At 40.8% G+C, this 17,362-nt stretch overlaps 1 protein-coding gene across 1 annotated transcript in view; it reads right to left on the bottom strand.

Annotated features, from left to right (window-relative positions):
• Nucleotides 1–17,362, bottom strand: part of lrrc17 (leucine rich repeat containing 17) — a 33,030-nt gene that overhangs the window by 8,192 nt on the left and 7,476 nt on the right. Inside the window, exons 2-3 of the mRNA XM_080051343.1 lie at nucleotides 14,816–15,185; nucleotides 11,975–12,479 (exon numbers count right to left, since the gene is read on the bottom strand). Of these exons, the coding sequence (XP_079907469.1) occupies nucleotides 11,975–12,479; nucleotides 14,816–15,094 (784 nt within the window). The 5' untranslated portion in view covers nucleotides 15,095–15,185. The remainder of the gene's footprint in view (nucleotides 1–11,974; nucleotides 12,480–14,815; nucleotides 15,186–17,362) is intronic.

Below are 17,362 nucleotides of genomic sequence, written 5' to 3'. Positions count from 1 at the left end.
TGTATTATGAGTCATTTACTGTTTACATTATTAAATGACCTGTTGATGTTTATGGTGGCGAAATATGTGTGTAACGTGATGATTTGTATTTTCTGTTTAGTCATGCCACTGCCGTATTTTATAGGCTAGTATTTTATAGGCTAGTATTTTATAGGCTAGTATTTTATATGATAGGATTTTATAAGCTAGTCTTTAGCTGTATTTTTCTATTGAAGCCTTTTTCTATATTAGTATTTACTTTATTCATTTATTTTATGATTCGGTCTCCTAGTGTTAAATTGTAGTGCAACTGTTGAGCACTGAAGGATAAGTCTATTTTATTTTAAGTGCAACTGTTGAGCACTGTGGGAATAAATAAAGTCTTTTAAATCAAAATATATCACTCTGTCACAATAATTGAAATGTGTTCTATAATAATATTTTTATTATTTTCTTAAACAAAACAATCACAGACAACATATACATACACCACAAGACAAACAACTCACAGGACAATACAAAATACAACACGGGGGGGGGGGGGGGGGGGAGGGTGCAGATCCATACTTTTAAATAAATTCATTTAAATGTCCAGTTTCTTAAGTTCATGCTTATAAAGTTCCAGGGATCTTCTTTACCACAGTCATGGTCATTGAGAGCTGATGCTGCTCGTTCCATTGACAGGAGGTCTAAAAAGTCCGTCAGCCAATTTTCAATGCTAAAGCAATTGGGTTTACGTATCTTCCAATTTATCAAAATAATTCGCTTCGCTGACAGGAAAGCCAAGGCTATGATGCGTTGGGTGACTGTTGATTCAATGTTTTCGACTCTACTGCCTAGAAGGCAAGTTAATGGGCAGAGTGGTATTCTCACATTCAAGAAAGAAGACAAATTATAAATAACACCTTTCCAAAAACTCTGTACTGCGGAGCATTGCCACAATTGATGTATCAATGTTCCTGCCTCACCACAACCATGCCAACACAAATGAGAGAGGGAATTGTCCATTTTCTTTAATCTGCTTGGTGTTATATAAGCCCTGTGCAAAATTTTTAATTGAAGAATTTTATATCTTACACATTTGGATAGGGTTGTAGTGTTTTTTGTTACAGTATCCCACTGTGCATTACTCAAGGATATGCCCAAGTCCTGCTCCCATTTGTGTTGAATAGAGGATAGGTTATCAACGGATGCAGTGGTCAACAACTCATACAACCTTGACACTGTTCTCTTTCCTGATGCAATCTCCCTCAGTTTTATATCCAACTCTTTATCCTGGATCTCTACTGTGGGTTCTTTTGATATAAGTAACCCCAAAATAGATTTTAATTGTAAATACGCAAAAAAGTCGACATCTTTTAAATCATATTGTGTTTTTAAGACAATAAAGGGTACCATATACCCATCCTTCACTATCTGACCCACTTGGTTTATACCTCTTTGTTGCCACGATTTGTTTGTTAATGTTTTACCACCAGCTTTTAATACAGGATTACTCCATATAGGGCATGATGGTAAGTATGCTCCATTGAAGGGGAGACGTTTCTGGATAATTTTCACAACCTCACACGAAAATTTTATTAGAGGATTGCCTATTTTCAAGTTGGTTTTAGGGTAATACCATAAAGCAGTTAGGGAGAGGGATTTGTCTTGGTTGGCTAAAATTTTTTCGTCAACCCAATTCCAACTCCCTAACTCACTCTGTCCTGTATAGGCCCACAACAAAGGAAACCTAGCATTATAGGCAAGGTAATAAGAATAAACATCTGGGACTCCCAATCCACCTCTTTTCCTCGGTCTGGTTAATCTTTTGTAACTGATTCTTGGTTTTTTATTACTCCACAAGAAATCTGTGAATAATTTGTTAATTTCTTTGAACCAGTAAAGCGGGAATTTAAGAGGAATTGCTGATATAAGAAATAATAATCTAGGTAAAATATTCATTTTAAGCACTTCTGCTCTGCCCCATAATGAAATGGGTAAAACTGTCCATCTCTTAATGTCCTCCTTAATTGTTTTAAGGAGGACAGGGCCATTTAAATCAAAAATATCCTCAATGGGAGTCTTAATGTTGATTCCTAGATATCTCATACCTTGTGGCTTCCATTGAATGGGGGCTGAACCCAGATGTGAAGGAAAGGTCATAGTATTTAATGGGATGGCTTCACTCTTATTAAAATTCACCTTGTACCCTGAAAACTTCCCAAATACCTCAATTAATTTCATCACTTGCGGGATTGACTTATGTGGTTGTGATAATGTTAATAACAAATCATCCGCAAATAGATTAGCTTTAAAATCATGACCCCCAATCTGGATACCAGTGATTTTCCTCTCTGCTCGGATAGCACATACTAGAGGTTCTAAGGCCAAAATGAAGAGTGATGGTGAGGCAGGACAACCCTGCCGGGTAGATCTCAGAAGTTGGAAAGGTTCAGATACAATTCCATTAGTTCTAATTGAAGCACTAGGGTTGTTATAGAGGGCCTTCACCCAGTTAATAATAACTGGTCCAAAACCAAATTTTGACATAACATGAAACAAATAATGCCACTCTACCCTGTCAAAGGCTTTCTCAGCATCCAGCGATATGGCTATTGCTGGATGCTGTAAAGTGCTGGCTGTCGCCATTACCTGGAAGAGTCTTCTCATATTATTGGAAGCAAATCGACCTTTAATAAATCCTACTTGATCAAGATGGATCAATGAGGAAATGGCGGTCTCCATGCGCATAGCAAGAATTTTAGCAAACAGCTTATAATCGTTATTTAACATACTTATAGGGCGAAAATTTGTCATTTGTGAATGATCCTTACCAGGCTTAGGCAACAGCGAGATAGTGGCTTGGCGCATAGTCAGTGGCATGGAGTGATTAGTTAATATATCATTAAATAGTAAAGTAAGAAGTGGAGATAAATTATTTTGGAGGCATTTATAAAGCTCTATGGTAAAGCCATCGTTGCCTGGTGCTTTCCCAGTTGGGAAAGCTTTCAAAGCTGAGAGTATTTCCCTTTCTGTGATAGGTGCCTCTAAACTTTCTCTCTCCTCCTCTTTTAAGGATGGTAAGGAGATGTCCTGAAAAAAAGATTCCATCTCGTTCTCGTTTATTGGACCTTCTGACTGATACAGTTTTGAATAATATTCTCTGAAAGCTGTATTAATTTGTGTTTGCTCGTAAATTACTTCACCAGTGCTTTTACATATATGTGAAATTGACTGCCGATTTTGCAGTTGTTTTAACCTTAAGGCTAGCATTTTGCCTGCTTTGTCACCACTTTCAAAATATTTACGACGAAGTCTAAACAGTGCAAATGCCGTCTCTTCATGTATAATTGATTGTAGTTCTGCTTTACAGATCAGCATTTCATTTTTTAATCTTATATTCATAGGATCCCACATATGCTGTGATTCTAATGTCTTAAGCTCTGAAGTCAAACTATTTTTCTTCATCACCATTCTTTTCTTTTTGGCTGTAGCGTAGCTAATAATCCATCCTCTACAGGTAACCTTAAATGCTTCCCATACTATTTGTATTGAGGGCACTGAAGTTAGATTGATCTTAATAAACTCTTTTGTTTTCTCTTTTAATATGGACACAAACTCTTCATCCTTGAGTAAAGAGTTGTTAAATCTCCACTGTTTATTTTTATGGTTGTTCTGAGAGAGAGAGAGGAGGACTGACAAAGGGGCGTGGTCTGAAATAATAATATTGTGTATTTTGCTGTCAATCACATTCTCAACTATGTTTTGGGACAAAAGTATATAATCAATCCTTGAGTATGAGTTATGAGCATGAGAATAGAATGTATATTCCCGCAAACCCGGGTTCACTACACGCCATATGTCAGACATTGCCAGAGATTCTTTTAAATCTTTAAATGCTACCGAGAGTGACCTATCAGATGGGAGTGGGCGGCTAGACCTATCTACAGCAGGTTCGCTAACCAGGTTAAAGTCTCCACCCATAAAGATTGGATCAGCAGAGAATTGAGCTAAAATCACATTTAATCTAGATAGAAATTCTGCCTGCCCTGTGTTAGGAGCATATACATTCACCAAAGTGCACTTTATGTTTTGTAGGAAACCCGATATAATAATATATCTGCCATCTTTGTCAGCTATTTCTTGGGTTAACTTAAAAGATAAACGTTTTGCTATTAAAGTGCTGACACCTCTGGAGGCCCCTGTACCTGGAGCTGAAAATACCTGTCCAACCCATCTCTGTCTTAACTTAACAGCTTCTGCATTCTTCAAATGTGTCTCCTGTAACATTGCCACATCACTTTCCAGGGATTTCAAATGAGTTATTATTTTATATCGCTTTGTTTTATTAGAAATCCCTTTTACATTCCAGCTCACTAGTTTAATAGTAGTCATAGTAACCTTTTCCACATTGAGTTACAGTTCCCATGAATTTGCTGACAGGAGAAAGAAAATAATAAGAACTTAAAATACAAAAATATGCCCTGGAATTATAAATGTTCTGCACACACATAGAGGGGGGATAGGCACATAACACACAAAAGACAACATCAAGATTGCCAAAAGGCAAATATACACATAACAAAAAGGGGAACGACTCTACGTCCATTCCCTGTCCGTGAACTAATATAAAAGGCACAGCTGACCTTGCTGCAGTGATCAGACCTTCACCTTACACAAAATAATAATTATGAAAACTAGCTCCAAATAGAAATACAGAACGGTGCGTCTCCGGCATCATTACGCACGGGAATTCTCATGAAGCGCGCTCACGGTCAAACCGGAACGCTCTCGTCACAGCATGAAACTATATATTAAATATTCAATCGCTTTAGAGGAGATAGAGAGAGAATTGTATTTACAGGCTGACTGCTGAAAGTGGTTTTCACAGGTAAAACTATACTTTGCTGCTTTAATCATACCTCGTCTCTCCGCGAACGTTAGCCAAATATAGTAGGAAGCCTGCTCCTCAGATCGTTGGCTGCGTCTGTTGGGTTATTGTAGATGTGTTTATTCCCTTCGATGGTGACTATCAGTCTTGCAGGATACAACATGCCATATCGTAGGCCTGTGCCTTGCAGCTTCTTCTTGATGTCAGCAAAGTTGGCACGCTGCTTCTTGATATCCACAGGTAGATCCTGAAAAGCGTGGAGACGTCTTCCTCTCCAGCTCAGCTCCTTCTTATTTCCCGCAGCTTTCAGAATAGCCTGTCTGTCGTTCCATCTCAGCATCCGCATTAGATAAGGGCGAGGAGGTTCGGTTGGACCCGGGCGGGGACGGAGACTTCGATGATGTCTTTCGATTTCTGGGACCATGTCATCAACTTTTAAATCCAAAATATATCTCAAAATGCCCTCGATCATCTTGTTTGGGTCGCCAGCTTCTGCCCCCTCCTCGAGGCCCACCAACACTATGTTGTTTCTTTTGCTGTGGCCTTCGAAAGTGGTTAATTTATTTTTTAATAAATCCACTTCTTTCGTCAGTTCATTCAGAGTTGTATTGTCTCCGGCAATCTGATCCTCTATAGCGCCGATGCGCTTTTCCGCGTTAATTACTCTGTTTAATGTGGCCCGTGTTTCTTTCTTAAGTCCATTGATCGATTCGTTCAGTTCATCAAAACTTTGTTTGAACGATTCTTTAAAGCTAGAGACCTCCGTGATCAGGTGTACAGCCCAGTCCGGTGTGTCTTTGTCTGCCATGATTTGTTTGGTGGCTCGCCAGTTGGTCTCCCGCTGTTTTACAGATTGCCTGGTATCTGTGCGCTTACAAACTCCTGACATCAACGCGTCCTTATCTTAGGCACCTTTTCCGTTTTTTTGAATTATGTTTGACAAATATTTAGAGCAAAAACAAAGGTGTAAAGGTCTTTCACCTGCAGAGGAAGTTACCGTGCCATGCCTTGTAGTCACGTGACCTCATTGGGCGCCTATAATAAATGTGTTCTATAATAAATTAATGCTACAAAAACCCCGAATTCATTGTGTCCTGTGTGGCAACCAACATATGTGGAAGATTTTTTTTCCTGCTGACTAACTGCCCCGCAGTCTGTGATCCAGGAAGTCAAGTTGAGAGCCTGATATATTATTATGTGTGTGGGCGTGAGTGTGACTGGGAAGCAGCCAACTCACCATATAGGTCCACATGAGTCACTTTTCTGCTGCCTACTCACATGGCCTGAAGTTTATATGGAGAATTTATGTTACTTCTGACACCAATGATTTCTTGACCTTATGAGCACAGTCTCGAAAGCCACAGTCCGACTTTGGACTCTAACAAAAAATACCACCATGTAGATGGGTTTCAAAACATTAGGGACAAGGGAACAAAATGGAATATCTGAAAGGGATATCAACATTTCTAGTCTTACTTATACAAAATCCAGAATAAAGGTCTTGTATTCAGTCATTTCATATGTTACTTTCTCTAAGATAACTTTAAGAACTTTATTTTGTCTTACTTTACTTTTTTATGGTTACATTCATTTTTTTATGCTAACGTTTCTTTTCATTTTAACTTTACTTTTAGTTGTTTTCTGGTAACACTATATTTGTGAGCAGAGCTTTTGTGCTTTTAACCTGTGCTGTCTGATGATGGACTGGTAGTTTCCCGCTAACTGTGGAGCTACATTTTTTTGCGTAGTATAGCTCAGCATCGTCACTGTTTCTCATAGCTGCCACTTCGCTCGGGAATTGCATGTATATTACAGGGACCCTAGCCAAAGTCTATGGAAATTAGCTTCAGCCTTCTTCAATACAGCAAATGGTAACAAATGGGTTTAATACTATTAAACAAATGATCATTGTGGATAATGATAATTACAAATGTGGCATGTCAAATTACCACATACAAATGTCCCTCTAGAAAGTCATTTTACTGGTTCCCCGACATCCTAAATACTGAAAAGATGAAGCTATCGTGACACAGTGGTATGGCATTGCAGATGGAAAATCTGTATAGCAGTAATCAAGGATGCTATTTAAAAAGGGATTTCAACAATGTATAAACATGTAATAAAAAAAAGAACCGACAGTCCATGTCCCATCGTTAAAGAGACACAGACTTAAAAACTCCCATATTAGCTCTAACCACTCTGTACATCATTTATCTCCGGGTAGATGTCTGGAGCCTGAAATCTGCTGTGGTTGACCTCAGAGAAACAGCCTCAGGGAAACATGGAGACAGGGGCAGAGCAACATGGAGAAAGAGATGGACAAGAAGGAAAATATTATATAAGGGTTTGGAGACAAGAGAGATCAGAGTGAGTGAGTTTCCATTTTGGCTTTATTTCTAATTCTTGCTCCCTTGCTTGCTTTCTGGTTGTGACAGAATATATTCCATATTTGTTTCACCACATTGACATTTTCATCCTCTTCACAATTTGTGTTCACTTAGATTTATTTCCTTGTATTTGTACATGCTGTGTGTGCACGTGGGCTAGGCAATACACAGTGTTGCCAATGATTGGTGGCAGCAATACACGAAAAAGTGTGCCAATGTGCCAACGAAGGCAAAGAAGAAGATAAATGCATGCTAGCAAGTATGAATGGGAGCATCATTTTAATTGCAAATATAGTATATATATGGTTAAGGTCCTCAATGACATCCACTTAAACACAGACAGTGGCAAAAGTTCTGTTTTAGTTTTACTGGATCTCAGTGCCGCTTTTGACACAGTTGACCACGGCATATCACTAGATCGACTAGCAAACTGGGTTGGACTCTCTGGAACTGTACTAAACTGGTTTGAATCCTACTTAAAGGACAGAGACTACTATGTGTCAATAGGCAATTTCACATCTGAGCGGACACATATTGAATGCGGGGTCCCCCAAGGTTCCATTCTTGGGCCTCTTCTGTTTAACATCTACATGCTCCCACTAGCTCAGATTATGAATAAGAACAAATTATGCTACCATAATTATGCAGACGACACACAAATTTACATAACCATATCACCAGGAGACTACAGTCCGATACAAGCACTGAGTAAGTGCATTGAACAAATCAATGATTGGATGTGCCAACATTTCCTTCAATTGAACAGCGACAAAACTGAAGTAATTGTCTTTGGTGCCAAAGATGAACAATTAAAAGTCAGCGCACAGCTTACATCTGTTATGCTAGAAACCACACACCAAGCAAGAAATCTTGGTGTTGTCATAGACTCCGACTTGAATTTCAAGAAACACATTAAATCAATTAATAAGTCAGCATACTACCACCTTAAAAACATATCAAGAATTAAAGGACTTATGTCTCAGCAAGATTTAGAAAAACTTGTCCATGCATTTATCTTTAGTAGACTTGACTACTGTAACAGTGTCCTTGCAGGCCTTCCAAAAAAATCTATCAGACAGCTTCAGCTAATTCAGAACGCTGCTGCTCGAGTCCTCACTAGGACCAAAAAAGTGGATCACATTACCCGAGTTTTGAGGTCTTTACACTGGCTTCCTGTCACTCAAAGAATTGATTTCAAAATACTGATGTTGGTTTATATATATATTGTCTGCTGTTGTCTGATTGTTGCTCTGCTGTGTTTTTATTGTATATTTTAGCTTAATAGTACTTTTTACTTTACTTACTTTTTAATAGTACGTTTTACTATAGGTGTGTTGTGTTATATAAATGTGTAACTTATTTTCTTTTAGGGTGACTTTTACCATCTGTCTAGGGACTGCAGATGAAAAATAGCCTTCTGGCTAATTCTGGCATATTGACAGAAATGTTTGATAATATGCACTGTCCCTGTATTAAATAAATAAATAAATAAAATAAATATAAAGCACTAAATGGTTTAGCGCCAAAATACATTACTGATCTGCTGATACGCTATGAACCGTCCAGAGCCCTTAGGTCGTCTGGGACAGGTTTACTTACAGTCCCAAGAGTTAGGACTAAACGAGGAGAAGCAGCTTTTAGTTTTTATGCACCAAATATCTGGAACAAACTCCCAGAAAACTTGAGGTCTGCTGCAACCCTCAGTTCTTTTAAATCGAGTCTGAAGACTTTTCTGTTTCCATTTTAACCTGTACTTTGTATTTTATTTAAATGTTTTACTTCTTTTCATTCGCTTTTAAATGTCTTCTAATGTGTTTTATGTATTGTAATCTTGCCCCTGTAAAGCACTTTGAGTGGCCTTGTGTTTGAATTGTGCAATATAAATAAACTTGCCTTGCCTTGCCTTGCCTTGCCTATATTTAGGAAAGTTTGTCAGACCTACGAAATAACTTATTATGTTTACAGGAAAACTCAAGAGGATAGCTTTAAGTATTATTCCTGCACAACATTGCTGGATGCAAGTGATTTGATGGGAACCTGCAGGTAACACCATTCATTCAAATGGCATAGTGTTATGATCCTTCCTGGGCCTATATGCCTTGTGTTGTTTTTTCCCCTTTGCCCATGTCTGTGTCTGGTTTAATTGCAGGGTTGGAGTCAGGTGTGTTGGAGTCAGGCAACAGCATTCACAGCTGCCACCTATCACCAATCAACTGCTCTGCATAAACCCGGCCCTACCATCCAGACCCTGCCAGGCTTTGCTCGCACACTCTCCCGGCCTGACTCCAGCCACCAGCTCCAGCCCTCGCCAGCCAGCCTGCATTCCCCCCCCGGACTCCTCTGCCTGCTCTGGCCTGCTCTGGCCTGCTCTCGCTCAGCTCCCTGGACTTTCTCCGCTGCTCTCCCCCTGGAGTCCCATGCCAGCAAGATTCCCCCCCGGATCACGGCCCTAACCCCCAGCTGATTCCTACAAAATAAAACATCTTAAGCTGGTACTGTCTCCGCGCCTGTATCCTCCCTGCCCAGCCGTAACACATAGAGGGTATTGCCTCAAGTTGCAATGAAAACATTGGTGGTGGAATGCAGTGCAACAAAAACGGCAACATTTAAAAGACTCCCCACCATGCCTGGTATCATCACAGCTACAGTACAAGGGCAAAACAAAAGAACCGACAGTATTGCTTGTGTTATTTGCAACAGCTGTAGCATATTAAGCAAAAATGACACATTTCATATTGCTTTCATGGTGGCATGGTTTAGAAGGAGGCAGGATGTAGAGAGTTATTACCAGGCATACAGGGGGAGGGGAAGAGATGTGGAGTGACGGACGGTTTTAGTCTGTGAGTCAAACAGAGAATCTTTATAGTGGTTCAGATAATGCATCGATTCAAAACTTCTACTGTAGAAAAAAAAGAGAATGAGGAAAATATGCAAAACGCTTCCTTGAGCATTTTACACACAACACAGACGCCGCATTGTGTGGTTTTGTCTCATTTTCGATGCTCCTTGAAAGAGATTGCTCTCTGTGAAGAGCATACGCTTTCCATTTATAGATGGATTCAATTGCTCATTTGAATTTTCGGAGCTCACTTGGCTCTGAAACGTGGACACAGACGTTCTATCAGTTCAGTCGACAGCAGATACTATTTGGGCGTCAGAGGAGTCACGTTCTAGTGCTTTGAGGATGAAATTGTAAGACAGAGATAGAGTTGGATAATAGAGGGAAGATGACTGAGCAGCTGAGAATAAAGAGCCCACATTAAAGTGACGATAAGTGATCTGTCTGCACTAATTCAGGAAAGTTGAATCCCTACCTCCGGTCCGTCTTTAAAAAAAAGCCACACTGAAATACATTTTTATGTGTGGAGAAGTGCTGGAGAAGTTACAGCCTCTATAAAAGCAGCCTCATAGGGGCATTTTGATGCAAACAGAGAGAGGACCAGATGTGAAAACTGGAGGGGGGGTCGAAAGAAAGTTGAAGTTGCTTTCCGTTCTCTCCTCCCTCTACCTTAGACTGATGGCTGTCTGTTTTGATATTTTCTGCAGCTTTCTACCCACGCTGACTCTGTGTCAAAGCTGGAAACACAAACAGATTGAGAGGCTGGGGCTTATTACTGCCTTTTAAAAACACCCGGAGAGCACAATTATAGATACATCATTGAAATGGGCATGCCATACAACACAATAGAGATGGTACCAAAATTGAACAGCCCCCATAGAGCAAACACAAAATCACATTATGCACTACAATCCAGCTTATCAAAACACAAAACTCACACAATATGAAACAAGGCAGCGAATAGCCTGAATTATCATACAAACTAACTTCAAAACAAGAGCTGCTGTGTGCCACTTTGGGGGGGAAAATCAAGGGTTTGAACCCCACTGGTATAGAGCTAGTGGTGGTCCAGTTTTCCAGAAGCCCCATGTGGCTAACTTAATTTAACAAACTCATCCCGGCTTGCTGAGCCTGAAAATGACCAAAACATTAGAAAAACCAACTCATCCTCTTGCCCAATTTTCCCTAGAGAAGCAAACACGATTGATCTCCTGGGAGGGCTGAGCAAGCCTTACAAATGCACCTTTTCATACACAGTACTCCTCTACCAGGGCAGTCTATTTGTTGTTGATATATTTGCCAGGAAAATTATTATTCGTCACACATGATAAGCTCCCACTGAGTAAGCTTCCGCTAACCAAGCAAAAAAAATAGAGGATTTCACATGGAGTTGGCCACAGATGAAGACTTCAACTTTAGTTGAATTAAATTCATAACCACACTGAATATCTACAGCGATCAAAGCAGCTTCTATGAGGCCGTATGCACAGTGGTGCTACTTATATACTCACAGTCAAACGCTAAAGCAGGTATAATATTTAAAGTTAGAGTGCGTAACACTTTCATATAAATAAATGTCTGTTACATTCAAGCCATTGCTAAATTAGTTGAGACAAAGTTGATCAAGTCCATTAGCTCCAAAAAGCTTGATGTATTTCTCAGTATGGCAATGTCTACAAACTTGTGTCAAAGTTGTTGATTCTACTGCTAAGAAAAAACCTGGACGTGTGTCAGAAGGAATAAAAATCCATCCGTGATCACTTATGGCTTACCTCATGTAAATGCTCCTACAGTGTTGTTGTTACTACTCAGAATTCCTCTTGGAGGCCTCAGAAGTTACATACTATTCAGCTTTAACATGTTCACCATCTATTTGCAGAACTTTCACCTTCTCACCTTTGTCGCTGCAGTCGAGCATGGGCTTGGGGAACATGTAGGTGTGGCACATGGAGGTGGCGTCCGGCCTGCCTTTCTCTGGCTGAGGCCTGGGCTGCGTCCCATCCCTGTCCCCCGGGGGCCTGGTGTCCACCTGGTTGTCTGTGGACACACACAGCTGTTCGGCGTTCAGCTTCTTCAGCTTCTGGCCCTTCAGCGTCAGGGGCTCGGCGCACTTGCCGTAGTTGCCCAGGTTGCGGTTGCTGGGCACCTGCAGGGTCCTGATCAGGCTGTCCAATGAGCAGCGGCAGTTCCACGGGTTGTCGTAGAGACGGAGGTAGGTGAGGCGGGGCATAGGCAGCAGCACGTCCTCGGTGGCTGTCCTCAGTCCGTTGTGTTGCAGGAGCAGGGTGGTGAGCTTGGAGAGGCCGCTGAAGGCTCCATCCTCCACCATGGAGATCTCATTCTGCTGTAGGTCAAGGCTCTTCAGCTGGGTGAACTGGGAGAACATGTTGTCCCTCAAAACCTAAGGAAAAGGTGGGAGAGGGGGATTTCTGTCAGTATACAATATTTCTTGGTGTGTATTAGGGATGTAACAATATACCGCAAAACGGTCGTTCGCGATATGAAAAGGCCACGAATGTCAACCGTAAGTTTTTTCTTGTTATACCGCGTCACGGTATTGAGGCGAGCGTGTATGGTAAATGCGCTCCGTCATTGTGGAGAGTCTGGTAAGCAACGTTGTCATAAACGTAGCACTCAATCTAACACTGTATGGGCCACACCAACATTGGAAACCAAACAATAACACATTGACACAACATCTTATCACTGAAACATGACTTCTAACTTCAAACTGAACAGTCACGTCTCACGTGGGCCGTTGTTTACACTAGCGCGTGCAGCTTCACAACATTGAGTCACGTAGCAGCAAAGAAGAGAGAGAAAGAGAAAAGGGAGAGATAGAGAAAAAGATCGACTAGCTTACCAGACTGAAGAGAAAGTTGCTCGCGGGTCAATTATATAATTATGAATCCAGGCGAACGTGAGGAAATGAGATTATAAAAAAAAAAAAAAAAAAAAAAAAAAAAAAATAGAACAGAATAGAATAGAATCCACCGCCACCGCGCGTTAAATCCCCGGTAAAGTCGGCGAACTTCCGTGAAAGGCAGATGAAGGAAATAAGTCCAAAGATCCTTGATATATTCATCACAACTTCACGTGAACTCAGCAGACAGTAGCTAACAGCATGTTGCGCAATACTATGGAATCCCTACTATGTCAAATTTAGGTGACACTACTTTGGTCAAATGAAGGTGACGTTGCGAAAGTGTGAGGAAGGGAGGGGGAGAGGAGTGCACTGCAAAAACATTGATTTTGAGACTGCAATTTAAGTTAATAACAAATAAAAATCATAAATAAATATTTTACAGAGTTAATTGTGCTTGTCATAATGTAGGCCTAATAAGGTAAAAGCATGGCTTGCAAAAATAGAGTTGATAAGCAAATAAAACATAAATAAATGGGGAAATTATCACACTATTTAAATTATTTTTATTTTATACATACTTTTACAGTTACAGACAAGTGACTAAATTAAGTTTAGATTTAAAATTCCTATTTCAGTTTGAAAAATATAGATGTAAAGCTTCTTTAAAAACAGCAGTAGAGAAGCAGTGTCTTTGTTTTGGTGATAAGTTGTTTAAATCTCTCAGAAATCTCTTTTTCATATTAAGATATAAAAAATTTGAATTATTCTTGTGTTTATGTTTTATTTAAATCAGCGGTACAACATTTCATTTGAGGGGGTAGAAATGAATTCCGCGCTTAATATCGTATCGTGATATCGCGATATCAATCGCAATATCGTATCGTACCCAAAATTTCATATCGTTACATCCCTAGTGTGTATACGAATAGAGTTTGCTGTGAGAGTAAGTTGGCTCCCTTTCGCTTGTCATCCATCAATGCTCGTCAACACGCAGAATGAATTCACTCGGGAGTGTATAGATGAATTAAATGCATGTTTACCCAGTTCACTCATTGGGTCATTTAGTAGGGATCACATGAGGTTAGAGCTTAGCTTAACACAAGGGAGCAGCAAGAGATCGGAACAAAACAGTAAAGGAGTGAAATGTAAAAACAAAACATTGCCGTTCTGGGAAGCATTTTGGGTGAATTTCAGCTCAGTCGGGCGACTTTTCATGCATTTGTCGCTACAATCAAAACCTTTCACACTCAACAGTTATATGGCCCATTGTTAATATTAAAGTCTATTTACTGCTTTAATGCTTACATTGTAGTTTTAATATAGACATTTTAAATTTTTTCCAAATGATATGCTTAATCTAACAGGCCAGAGGGGGGAAAAACACTTTTACTTTCTTTCCCCCAAGAATCAGCTCAACTCCTTGAACTTCCATGTATGAAAATGAAGCTTAACTATACACATTTTTCAACGATTTGATCAGTGTTTAGAACCAATTTGTCTCTTATTACCTCGATGGCCAAGCCATTTGTTTTGTTCCTCTCAACACCTGTGACACACACATCCTGTGAGCTCACTCGCAATGACACACAAAGACCTAAATACACACAAACGCACACACTCACAGCAGAGAAATGTTTCCTTCATCCCGGGCCCCAAGTAAATGGTGCGCAGATGCTCATGGTATCAACAAGCTGGCTGGGTCCCAGTGAAGAGACACTAATGTGTAGAAAATATAAGCATTGGTTTCACGGTACTCCACCGAATCATACACAGAGTCTATTCTTAGTGGGTGTTGTATGAGCAGGTGGCCTTCTGCATTGCCTCTTTATATGTGAAAGCGTGCATTGTCAGTAGCCTACACATTACATTACCTGAATCCTATTTCTTGCCAACAGCAGATGGTGTATATCAGTGGGCCAGTCCTGCATCACTGAGGTCAGCTGCCTGTCTTGGCAGTCCAGGTACTTCTCCCCTGCCTCCATGTATTCCTTACACTCCTGAGTTTGTCGTCTCATCACTCCGGCCCTGCCTCTGCCCCTCACACGACCCCGGGCGCCCCTCTCCACAGCCCCAGAGCCAGGGCCTCTCCGGGGCTCGGCCGACCCGGAGAGCAGCAGGAGGAGAAAGAGGCTGGAGGGGAGGAGACGCATGGTGGTGGAGGCCTCCTGGTAATCAAGTCAACGATGGAAGACTGTTGTCAGAATAGATTGGGGGTGACGGGACACAGGATGCCGGTCACAGCTGTGTGTATGAAGAGAAAAAAAAACAAGAGAGTGGAGAGGTGAATGTCTTGAGTGGGCCACATAAATCCACTAGCAACTTATAGCCTTTTAGCATGACACTTGAAACTCACACTGCTGCTGGTGAGTCGTTTAGTGTTTTGTAAGACATTCTGAAGTCACTGGATTCCAGTGAGTGAAAGCCCGTTTGGCTCATTCCCCCTGCAGCTAATGCAACGCTACACAAATTGTGCTTTTAGAGCTTTATTATTTACATCTAGTTTGATGCCTTGAATGTTGATTGGATCAAAAATTATATGGGTCATTTTATACTGTAGATTTTGTTTTCTACTGTCGCCCAGATGATTTGAATGGTGAACTGTCACTGGACACAGCGTGAAAAGTAAAGTTTATCTTTTTCTATGGGAACATTTTGGACTGACCAGCCATACACAAAAGAAGGGAGATGCCAGAAGTTCCATGTTTTTAACTTGGGCGAATGGAGGGTGAAATCTGTTGAATGTCTGTAGTTGTAGCTTCCAGAATCTCTCCTCTTATGAATTTCCCTCGCCTCCAAGACTACTGTGTGATGCTTTAATGGGACATAATCAAAGCAAAATCTGAAGTGCAGACAATCTAAATCCAGATAAAAAACATCTAATTGGTCATTTTAAAATCAATTTCATTTGTATGGAGACACGCTGGCAACTGGAACGGTCACACTGCACATGTTGAAATAATTAGTGTGGCAGAGTGAGACAGGGAGCGAAAACAGGGGGAAAAAGGGGGGGTCTGAGGGAAAATAAAGAGACATTTGTTATGTGTTAACATGTTACGGGTTAAAATGTGGTTGTAGTAAAGTGCTGTTTTCTTTTAGGGATACCCCATGCATGTTTTCTAGCTTCAAAGACAACCAGATGTGTTCCTCTCCGTAGCTCCCTGCCAACCTCTTAACTATGCCTCTTTATTTGAACATTGTCACATACAATTTCTTTTCTGTATTATATCATGTGTATTCCATCGCTCTCTGTTTCCATTTTGGTCCCAATAACTTATTCTCAAACATCTGTTCACATGCAGGATGTTTATCCCGTAAAAACAATATCTGAAATTGCAGGTAAACGTTGCAAAAAGCATGCCTGATCTCTATGGGCTTTTAGCTACATGTTAACAGGCCCTGCCAATATAGTACAACTTTTCCAAAATGTACTTGCATGAGTGTTATCTGATCTGCCATTTATGCTCACTCAAATGAGTGTTACACTAGCCGTACTGTCACCATGGTTCACATGAAACGAGGGGAGATGTCAAGAAGTTACTGCACCGGTCCAAGAAATAGTCCTGCATGTCACTTGCCATTTGAACTGCCAAGCTGTGAAACTATCAACAGCCCGAATATGAACTCTCCAACGCTTTATGGCTCAATAATTAATCTCAGTGTCATTTTCTTGCCACTTTACTGCTAGCTTTGGACTTTCTGCCTGCTGACTGTGTGTGTGTGTGTGTGTGTGTGTGTGTGTGTGTGTGTGTGTGTGTGTGTGTGTGTGTGTGTGTGTGTGTGTGTGTGTGTGTGTGTGTGTGTGTGTGTGTGTGTGTGTGTGTGTGTGTGTGTGTGTGTGTGTGTGTGTGTGTGTGTGTGTGTGTGTGTGTGTGTGTGTGTGTGTGTGTGTGTGTGTGTGTGTGTGTGTGTGTGTGCCCCCATTTTATGGTAAAAAGTGAGTCATGTATCCCCTTGTGTGATTAGAGGCAAAGGGGTAAGGTGCCAAGAGACTGTTCACACATACACACACACACATGTGCAAGCTGAATCAGTCCAACTGTACCAAACCGCAGCCCCCCTCACAGTCTCCCAATGTCTCACACAGTGGAACAAGCCTGTCAAGGCGGATGGGGTCGTTCCATAGTGAATAATAGACTGGGCATGTTAGCTATAGCTACGGACAGGAACAGCTGAGAATGTATCGAGAGACGCAATTTCCAGTCCATTAAGCGCTCTTCAACCGTCCCACTATCAATCGTCTCAAATGAAGCGAACAGACAGGTTCAATTTCCTTCACAGGAGCCGTCACTTGCAAAAATACACTTATAGTAGTGAGCTGTTACTCCAAACCCAACAGTAACTGAAGGAATTGCTGTCATTGTGTTTCTCTTTCTTATAGCATGCCCTTATAGGTGTGTGTGTGTGTGTGTGTGTGTGTG

Source organism: Ammodytes marinus (assembly GCF_949987685.1).
Source record: "Ammodytes marinus genome assembly, chromosome: 22".
Classification (NCBI taxonomy): domain Eukaryota; kingdom Metazoa; phylum Chordata; class Actinopteri; order Uranoscopiformes; family Ammodytidae; genus Ammodytes; species Ammodytes marinus.
Note: the sequence above shows the minus strand (reverse complement) of the source record. Positions and strands in the feature narration are given on the sequence as shown.